The sequence below is a fragment of the Hylobates moloch genome, unplaced genomic scaffold, assembly GCF_009828535.3.
Source record: "Hylobates moloch isolate HMO894 unplaced genomic scaffold, HMol_V3 SCAFFOLD_7, whole genome shotgun sequence".
Taxonomy (NCBI): Eukaryota; Metazoa; Chordata; class Mammalia; order Primates; family Hylobatidae; genus Hylobates; species Hylobates moloch.
The window spans coordinates 62,970,010-62,980,866 of record NW_026652282.1 but is presented as its reverse complement, the minus strand read 5'-3'; the positions used below and the strand labels follow the sequence as shown (position 1 = coordinate 62,980,866).

Sequence of the window (10,857 nt, the reverse complement as noted above, 5' to 3'; positions counted from 1 at the left end):
TGATTTCTATCACTGTTACTACTTGAAATATTCTAATCCAGGAAGACAGAGCAAAGTTATCTCACTCATCAAAAAACAAAACAAAACAATCAAACCCCACATTCATCTCAAAATGACTGCTTTTCTGCTATCCACTCTATCAACAAAGGATCACAGTTGTGAATTTCCATAATCATCCTTTCTGTTCGATCTACCAATTTTTAAGGCTGTATCTCAAATTCAATTTTGGGGAAATAATCGTTTTTAATCAATTTTGATGAGCCATCATCTGAGATATGTGGATCACCTAGAGAACTTTAGCAGTTACTTAGATTAGATTAAGTGGCTATATAACTTCTTAGGCAAAAGGGGAAATCTTACAGAACCATTCATTGGCAAGATTGAATAACAATGTGAAGACAATCACCAGAGTCCCACCCATGATTTCTCTCCACATAAAGAGAAGAGACTTCTCCTGTGAAGTTTAGACGCTTTTGCATTCCACCACAGATGAGTACTGCAATTAGTCAGTCACATTGACTGTAGCTCTTTGCAAGGGTTTGACACAAGTCAATGATCATTACCTTAATGCAGAATGACAAGACACTTTTTAAAAAATAGTACACATTCATGGATAATCATGAGAGCACGACCCTCCACTGAACGCATGGAATCTTGAAACAAAAGCTTGCGTCCTAATCTAACAGGTGCATTTGAACAAAGACATTTAATCAGACATTTTCTGAGACCAAAATGGTTACTTTTGAGAGAAATGCATGAAAAAAACTTATTTTCTTCCTTGGTTGTCTTTAGTGGGATATTCTGAATGTTTGTGCATGTTGGTCAAGTTTATCTGAGAGAAAAATTGTTCGCAATATTTAAATGACAAACAACCAACAAAGAAACTTGCTTAGGTAACATCTGGCAACAATTGGATAACACACAAGTCTACTAAGAAACATGAAAAGAATAGAGGACTAATATAGAACTTAAGAGGTAAATGAAGCTCTATTATCAGAGCCTCTCTCTCAGGAAGGTTGTGCGAAGAGTAAAACGATTCAGTGATGTGGGTGTTATATCCCAGGCAGAACAATGAGAATATATGTAATCTTTACAGATTTTTAAAAAACAATAGTAGTAATAATATGATAAGAAGATATGTAATTCTTTTAGATTATAACAATAGTAATAGTGATAATAACAAGGAGAAGGTGGGAAGGGGAAAGGGGAAAGAGATGAGGATGATGAAGAAGAGAAAGAAGAAGAGGAAGAATTATTATTAAACAGTGGGAGGGGAAGGAAACCAATAAAAACAGCAACAACTGTAGTGGAGATTGTGATGTATCACCCAGATGCCCCTACTCTTGAGGATCACATTACTCATTCCTCCAGCTCTTGAGGGTGATGACAGCTGCTGTGTTTACAGCTGAGTATCTTTCTCAGGGATTACTCTCAGCTGAAAAGAACTGACTCTCAAAAAGTTATAGCCTCTTACCAGGAGGCAGTTTGCATACAACGACTGGTGAGTATGGTGGGATAAAACTTTGGCCTCTTTTTCCTAATTTGGGACAACTCTGCAGGACCACACCAACTCCAGAGCTCCCTGTGGAATCAGTTAATTTATTTGCTGTGACTGAATCACTGCTCGACTTCTCCTTCTACGCAATTCTGCTTCTCTTGCTCCCCACAGCTGTTCAACCCAAAACAACTCCTCAGTAAAATTTCTGCAAGGAAATCACTCACAGTCTCATTCCTGGAAAAAATCAACATGCAACAATGTCACTTATATATTGCTAACTACATGTCAAGTGGTCTTGTGTTTTACATGTTAACATATTTAATCCCCAACATTATGGCGTAGGTGAAATTATTATGCCCATTTTACAGATGAAAAAATGGAGGCACAAAGGGGTTAAGTAACTTGCCTGAGTTCTCATCTCTAGTATCAGAGAGAGCCAGGGTTTGTACCCAGGCACTTTGACTCTAGACTACATGCTCTTACTACTATATTCTAATGCCTTTTAACCTTGATACCATGGAGTTTGATTTCCAAGGTGTTTTTTAATAGATAACAGGCTTTCTGACTTCAATTTCTTTAAATTTGATTTTGTTCAGAAAATAACACCTCTTTTCATAGGTACATTAAGAAGAAACTACTATGCAAAAATTAGAGTTTCTGCCCTCCCCACCCCCTTTAGTTTTTCAATATGAGAGCCAAAAGAATCCTGTCAAAACTAAGTGGTTTCCTGCCATCGCTCAGATCAAAAGCCTTAAATAGTTTTCCATCTCACTCACAACTAAAGCCAAATTCTTATATGGTAGACTAATTTTTTATTCAAAAATATATGTTCTTCCTCTCTACTGGGCCCATTCCTATATGTTCTTCCCTGTAGAAGGAGTACACTTCCCATCTCATTGACGTCAAGCTTGCCCATGTGACTTGCTTTTGCCAATGGATTATGACTATAATATGCCATATATGAGCATAGGCTTTGAAAACTATCACATGGTTCCACTATGGCTCTTTTACTTCTGCCACAAGAACAGGTGTCCCATATATGATTTACTCCTTTAGGCTGGTTACCTGAAGGAAGACAATATAAACAGAATCACAGACAGCCCATGAAAGGGGTGTAAAATGAGCCCAAAATTTTGTTGTTGTAAGCCTCTGAGATTTGGGTATTTTTTAAAAACCCACAGCATAACTTAGAGAAAGCTGGCTCATGCATCTTATTGAAACCATTGATGACACAATATCTCCTGCACTCTGGCCTTACATCTTTGACTTTTTTTCCTACCAGCACACATGAAGACTGAAATCCAGCCTTGAATCAGTTTAATTCATGATTGTATTAAGGACCCCATCTTGGCTGGGCATGGTGGCTCACGCCTGTAATCCCAGCACTTTGGGAGGCTGAGGTGGACAGATCACAAGGTCAAGTTTGAGACCAGCCTGGCCAAAATAGTGAAACCCCGTCTCTACTAAAAATACAAAAATTAGCTGGGTGTGGTGGCACGTGCCTGTAGTCCCAGCTACTCTGGAGGCTGAGGCAGGAGGATTGCTTGAACCCAGGAGGCAGAGGTTGCAGTGAGCCGAGATCATGCCACTGCACTCTAGCCTGGGCAACAGAGCCAGACTCTGTCTCAAAAAAAAAAAAAAAAAAAAGGACCCCATCTTGTCCCCACCCCACATACCCAACATCTTCCTTAAGGACCACCCTGAACACCCCAGGAATTGGTCAGGTGTGCCTCTTTTTAACTACCATAGCACTCTCTATTATTCTATTGTAGCACATAGTACACCATAATAAATTGGTGGTTTAAATAACCTCCCCCTGTAACCTATCCAGTCTCTGAATTCTTGGGCAGGTACTATATCTTGTAAACTTTTATACTTCTATAACTAGGACACACCACTGTGCTCATTGTATGAAAGCAGCTGAATAAGTCAGTGTATTAGCATTATGTTTCATTTATTAATCTTTTATTTTTCATTACATTTTAGTACAGCAAAGCAAATACAGGTAAACATCAGTATTCTTCACACAATAGCAGACAGAAAGGGAAGCCAGCCACAATTTAGAGTGCTTTTTCAGTTGTTGTTATATTTGTTTGTTAGTTTATCACTTTAAGCTAGATTATTTTACTGGCGAATGTTTTTCAAGCTTTCAAGGAAAAGCCTATATCTATAGCTATATGCTATATATTCTCTTCTAGATAATGCAACAAGATGGAAAGATTTCCAAAACATTTTATAGAGCTATCAAAACTCATACCAAAATACAACAGAGACAGCAAGTGGTCAATCACATTTACCCAATCAGACAATATATTAAAACAGTTGAAACATTTCCAGACACCACACAAGAACTAAATATGAAAAGACATAAATATAACTGGAACACAAATACCAAATACAGTATGTGCCCGCCCCCACCCCCCAATACATGAGAATTGAGGCTCAAAGGCCCCTCCTTGCAAGGCCCCTCTGACTGCCATGCATTCCTCTACCTGAAGTTGTGAACAAAGATTTGCCTGTGCCCAACATCAGCTCTATTGGCCTCATCTTCCATTGCCTCCCTGTACTGCTGTGGCCAGTCCTGTGGTTCCTTTCTGTGGATTCTGGCCACATATCGTAAGGCTTTCATCTTAGAGGTTTCCAAACGGGCTCTAGGACCCCATACAAACTCATATTGCACTGGATCACTGTCAGGAACCCGTAAACTGTCTATATAGCGCTGACTCAAGTATCTGCAGGTAATCACATGCTTTCTCCCAGCTTGAACCCCTAAGCCCCGCAGAAAGGCCCAGACTGCAGACTCCCTGGCATGGTTGCCCATTATAAAGATGAAGCTTAGGACCTGCATCAAAAAGTTGTTGCCAGGCCTGTTTGGACTGTCTACGATCTCCTCAGTTTCTTCCATCTCCCTTCGGTTGTACAGGGTATAGGAGTGATTCCTGGGATCAAGTACCACTAGTTCTGTCCCATAGACATGGTTCAGGGTGCGGGCAGCACGATTCAGGAGGTCAGGGAACACTTTGCTGCACTCTCGGCCAATGTAGTACAGAATTCCTTTCTTTGGTATAGGCAGCTTAGTTGAATCCATAAGCAGAAATAACTGCACCAACTTCCTTGCCTTGCTCTCCAATCTTGACTCAGGCCATGAATGTGGGGCATATTTTGAGGAATAGCTGGAAACCTCTGAATCAGGGGATGCTACCTCTGCAGCAGCTTCCTCAAAAAAGGGCCTCCTAAAGTGAGGGAGAGCCTGCCAACCCTCAGCAAAGGCTCTGGCAGCATCTTCTTCCAGAGCTTCGTTGTATTTCTCTGGCCAATCCATAGGATCTTTGTTATATATTTTAGCCATGAACTTCAGAATTTTCATCTTGGTGGTTTCTAGGTGGGATCTTGGGCCCCAGAAAAACTCATACTCCACTGGTTTACAGTCAGTTACTGGCCTGTAGTCTAAGTAACGCTGCCACACAAACTCCACAGACAGAAGTCTCTTCGGGTTCCCAAAAATGGAAAGCCTCCTTTCCCGCTGCACCCCCATCCTCCAGAGCATTTCCCAAATCTCAGCCTCCTTGGCTTGGTTGCCATTCAGGAATATTTGGCCTAGAATCATCATCAGGAGGCCCATCTTTGGCCCATTTGGGCTCTCTTCTAACCCTTCAAAGGGCACAGGTCCCAGTTTGTTTAACAGAATGTAGGTGTGTGCCTCAGGGTCAAGTTCTCTCAATTCAAACCTAAAAATGCACTCCAGGTGGGCTGCTGCTCGCCTGAGTATCTCAGGAAACTGGTTGCGATATTCTTTAACAATATATTCCCGCATTTCAGACTCCCGGATAGGGTACTTGCTCTGATCCTTCACCAGCAGGAACTGCAACAGCTCAGCTACATTCTGTTCCATAGGGTCCTGGGGCTTCAGGGTAATTGCAACCCGGGAAGTATTGAGGCCCATAATACTAACGGAGTTGGGGCTCTCACAGTCTCTCAGGACCTCGAATTCTATAGGGCCTTCTGCACCCTTAGGACCCTCAGAGTCTGAGTCCACGGAGGCCTTGGTTACCCTAGGGCTTGGCAAAACAAGGGAACACTTGGAGGGGTTCCGGTTCACAGAAGCACTAGAGCTAAACAATGTGCTGGGGCCCTCACCAGGGTTGGGCAGCACGGAGCTTCCCGGTCCCGGTCCGTCAGGGGCGGTGGGCTGCACTAAGGTGCTTGGGCCCTCACCAGGAGTGGGCGGCACGGAGGTGTCCGATCCATCAGAGGCGGTGGGCGGCACAGAGGTGCTCAGTCCCTCACCGGGGGTTGGCAGTACGGAAGTGCTTGGTCCCTCACCGGGAGTGGGCGGCACGGAGGTGCTCAAGTCCTCAGTGGCGGTGGGAGGCACAGAGGTGCTCAGTCCCTCACCAGGGGTGGGCGGCACGGAGGTGCTCAGTCCCCAACCAGGGGTGGGCGGCACGGAGGTGCTCGGTCCCTCACCAGCAGTGGGCTGCACGGAGGTGCTCAGGCCCTCGATGGCGGTGGGTGGCACGGAGGTGCTTGATCCCTTACCGGGGGTGGGCACCAAGGAGATGCTTTGTCCGTCAGAGGCGGCGGGCAGCACGGAGGTGCTCGGTCCCTCACCAGGAGTGGCCGGCACGGAGGTGCTCGGTCCCTCATCACGGGTGGGCGGCACGGGGGTGCTCAGGCCCTCAGTGGCGGTGGGCGGTACGGAGGTGCTCGGTCCCTCATCAGGAGTAGCCGGCACGGAGGTGCTCAGGCCCTCAGCGGCGGTGAGCGGCACGGAGGTGCCGGGTCCCTCACCAGGGGTGGGCGGCACGGAGGTGCGCGGTGCCTCATCAGGGGTGGTCACCACGGAGGTGCTTGGTCCCTCACAGGCTGTGGGCGGCACGGAGGTGCTCGTTCCCTCACCAGGGGTGGGCGGCAGGGAGGTGCTCGGTACCTCAGAGGCGGTGGGCGGCACTGAGGTGCTCGGTTCCTCAGAGGAAGTGGGCGGCCTGGAGGTGTTCCGGCCCTCAGAGGCGGCAAGCGTCACAGAGGTGCACAGCCCCTTAGAGATGGTGGCAGGCCCGGAGGTGCTTAGGCCCTCACTGGGGGTGGGCAGCACGGAGGTGCCAGGTCCCTCAGAGATGGTGGGCTGCCCGGAGGCGCTTGAGGCCTCAGAGATGGTGGGCGGCACAAAGGTGCTTGGGCCCTCAGCGGAGGTGGGCAGAACGGAGGTGCTTGGGCCCTCAGAGGCACAGAGGCCCTGGAGGATCTGGGAATCGCTGGGACCCTGGGGGACGTCTGAGCCTGGCACATCAGCGGGGAGACCGGGGGCATTAGGGGCCTGCATTTCGCCCCAGCTGCTGTTGTGCGCAGTAGCCTTTGCAACGCGGCGGCGGCGGCGGCGCGAATTCTGGCTTACCAGAGACATGGTCCTGCCGACCGGCGTGTAGGAGCAGACACCGACAGGCCCGCGATCTGGCAGAGAGGACGGCAGGTGTGTAGGTGCCTCGGCACAAAACTGCCGCTAGCGGTAATGATGTTGCTGCTGCTGCCAGAACCAAAGTTCCAAGCAACTGCTGAAGCTGAAATTAGAGGTGGTGAAAAAGGCAGGCACTGGCCAGCAGTGAATGCTAGTCTCAGTGTACTCTGCTTCTCACACCCCGCCCTCTGCCGCAGTCCGCGCAGGCGCAGACTGGCTCTGCGGCAAGGCGAAATCGCCCCGCCCCGCCCCTCCCCTGGGCCTGAGAAAGTGGATGCGGTGGTTCTGCACTAAAGGAGAGCACTAGCAGAAGGGAAACTTTGGTAGGGTGAAGCAAGAAGTTTAGAGTAGATGCATAGGGAGTAAAAATGGAAATAATAATAAATACTTCTCAGATTTAGGGTACGATTGGAGGGCTTCTACACAGAGTGCCAGGCACTCAATAGATTCTCAAAATTGGTAAATATCATTGAGATTTGCAGTTTTCCCGAAACCGTTTCAAAGGAAATGTGCATTGTCTCTGGCAGGGTAGAACCCCCATCCCTGACCATGTCTCTTCTATCACTTTCTCCATTTATGTGTCTAACTCCTCCCCTAATGTGAGCTAGAAAGAACTCTTTCCTAGAGGGTCTGAATGTCTGAAATTTAGTACCAATCAGGGAGTTTCGAACACGCTTGAAAAGCCCAACATTCCCAGCCCAAACTTTCCCAGTCACCCAGGCTTTAGTGGGAAAGCCACTAAAACTCTTGAAAATTTGTTTAATTCTTTCACTCCACAATCACCTGCTCATTTAATAGAGCTTTTGTGAAAGTCAGTTGAGACACCGAGTGTTAAGGGATGTGTTATCTGCTCTGTTTTGCTCTATTACTCTAGCACTTTTGAGCAGATCCAACCCTGGTCCCTTTATTCATTCACTCAACAAACACTGGTCATCTATCCAGAAGTTACAGAGTTAATTTCTTTGTCATCAAGGAGCACCCAATGTAAAAATGGGAGTCAAAGAAAAAGTGAAGCCAAATTTTCCAGAAGTTTGTAAAGAATGCAGGGGAGGGCAGGGTCAGTTCTACCTGTAGATGCAGAAAAGGCTTCATAAAAGAGGAGATGTTTAAAAAGATGAGTGGGTAGATATTTACCAAAAGGACAAGGATGAGAAAATCATTCCAACTGAGAGTAGCACGGCAGCAGTGAGTAAGAAAGAAAACACTGAAGAGCACAGGCAGGCTGTTTTTAGAAGTAGGGGAGAGAGAGGAAGAGAGATAGAGGGAAAACACTAACTTTCTGACACTCACACAACCACTACAATTCAGCTTACCACTATTGACCCTCTATTGATATGTTTATATCTTGCTGCAAACATTTATTATATGTTGTCTTTCTTTATATCTTCTCAAAAATCGGGGAGTATACTTTTATCTTTTTTTCTTTTTTTTATACTGTAAGTTTTGGGGTACATGTGCAGAATGTGCAGATTTGTTACATAGGTATACACGTGCCATGGTTGTTTGCTGCACCCATCAACCCGTCATCTACATTCGGTATTTCTCCTAATGCTATCCCTCCCCTATCTCCCCACCCCTTGACAGGCCCTGGTGTGTGATGTTTTCCTCCCTGTGTCCATGTGTTGTAATTGTTCGATTCCCACTTATGAGTGAGAACATGTGGTGTTTGGTTTACTGTTCTTGTGTTAATTTTCTGAGAATGATGGTTTCCAGCTTCATCCATGCCCCTGCAAAGGACATGAACTCATCCTTTTTTATTGCATAGTATTCCATGGTGTATATGTGCCATATTTTCTTTATCCAGTCTATCATCGATGGGCATTTGAGTTGGTTCCAATACTTTTTTTTTATACATCTTTAGGAAAGGGAAAATAACTGGCTACAGTCACAATGTGTCACCATCTCTGTCTCCAGTTGGAGAAGCAATCCCTTATATGCATAACCAGTTCCGGTTCTGTGAAGTCCAATGCAGTTATTATGCCCAGGGCCTATTCAGAATGGGACGCACAAAAAAACCTAAGATATTTCTAAGCTTCAGCAACAGATATTCCTAACGTAGGGTACAGTGACTTTTAAAGACCCTGAAGTTGTCCAAACTTATAAACTAAAAATTTTTACCTCTAGAAATATATTCTAAAGAAATAAAATATATGTGCAAATATTTAGCTAAAATAACTTTTATTATATAATTCGTTCTAGTATAACAGAGCTGAAAACTAAATGAATGTTAAATAATTAAAGAGTATTTGAAGAAATTATGGTACTAAAAATGGAATACCAGTAAGTCATTATAATGATATCCAAGAATTCCATTTCTAATAATGTATAGTTGATTGTAGCAGCCCTGCGGAAAAAAAAAAAAACATAAATTTAGGTAAAGAAATCCTTTTATGGCAACAAAGGCTACCAATACAGCATCAGAAACCTATAAAGGCAATGAGGACTTCAAGAGTAATGATCTCAGAAAAAAGGGAAGTGCAAAGAGGTGAGTCTTACATTGTATACAACTTTGTCACTTAAGGAATTTAATGATTTGCAAGCTCGTAATTTGGAATTCTGAACTTACTGAAATAGTACATCAAAAATGAAGGCAAAATAAATACATGTTCAGAAATCGGTGCTGAGTAAATTGATCACCAGTACACCCACACTGAGGAAATACTGAAAGGTCCTCATCTGAAACTGAAGAGATGCAAGAAGCAAACAGTAACAGAAAGGATAAATATGTGGGTAAACAGACATATTGACAATGTAAGACAATAATAATAATATGTTTTGTGTAATTTATATGTAGAATTAAAATATAGGAAACAAGTGAGTGCAAGAGATTTGGGGACTGATCAAGAAAAAAATATACTACCACAAGTTTTCAGTAACATACAATGAGTTTTTGTTGTTTGTCTGTTTTAGAATTTTAACTTTTATTTTAGATTCTGGGGATACGTATACAGGTTTGTTACATGGGTATATTGCATGATGCTGAGGTTTGGAAAACAAATGATCTCATCACCCAGGTAATGACCATAATACTCAACAGTTTTTCAACCCATGCCCACCTCTCTTCTTCCCCCTTCTAATAGTCCTCCAGTGTCTGTTTTTGCCATCTTTATGTTGATGAGTACCCAATGTTTAACTCCAACTTATAAATGAGAACATGCGGTATTTGGTTTTCTGTTTCTGTGTAAATTCGCTTAGGATAATGGCCTCCAGCTGCATCCTTGTTGCTGCAAAGGACATTATTTCATTAGCTTTTATGGCTGTGTTGTATTCCATGGTATATATGTACCACATTTTCTTTAGCAAATATCAGTGATAGACACCTAAGTTGACTCCATGTCATTGCTCTTGTTAATAAGGCTGCAAACAACTATGAGTGTATGTGTCTTTTTGGTTGAATGATTTCTTTTCTCCTGGATATATGCCCGATAATGTGATAACTGAATTGAATGGTAGTTGTGTTTTATGTTCTTTGAGAAATCTCCAAACTGCTTTCTATAGTGGTTGAACTATATATAGTGTTTATTATTACTAATTTACATTCCCACCAACAGTGTATAAGCATACGAGTTTCATTTGGTCAACCCTTTGACAGGTTTGCAAGGGCATGGGGTTCATCAAAGTCTGAGATCTTCCAGAGGCTGGTGGGAGGTCACAACCTAGAAAATGAGAGGACAAGCTAACTGGAGAGAGGGACGGGAATCAAAGAGATGGCTTATACATGTATGTGATGTCTCTCAGCAGCAAGACAGGGAGTTGCTGGGTCAGAGATCTCTGAAGGGCAGCAGTAGGTTAGGATTTTTTTCTCCTGGAGTTTATCCTATCTATAGCTAGCAGATGATTGTAGTTTCACAGGGACATGCAAAGAAGGCAGCCTCTAAATGGCTAACAATCTACTTATTGGTCT

The 10,857-nt window shown here is 44.1% G+C and overlaps 1 protein-coding gene across 1 annotated transcript; it reads right to left on the bottom strand.

Moving 5' to 3' along the window:
* Positions 1-3,167: 3,167 nt before the first annotated feature.
* Positions 3,168-7,141, bottom strand: MAGEE1 (MAGE family member E1). The gene has a single exon (XM_032757210.2). It carries the CDS (start codon positions 6,900-6,902, stop codon positions 3,987-3,989), a length of 2,916 nt encoding a protein of 971 aa, XP_032613101.1. The 5' UTR covers positions 6,903-7,141; the 3' UTR covers positions 3,168-3,986.
* Positions 7,142-10,857: the final 3,716 nt, after the last annotated feature.

Coding starts and splice junctions, on each gene's coding strand:
- MAGEE1 (XM_032757210.2), bottom strand. CDS start 6,902: ATGTCTCTGGTAAGCCAGAATTCGCGCCGCCGCCGCCGCCGCGTTGCA.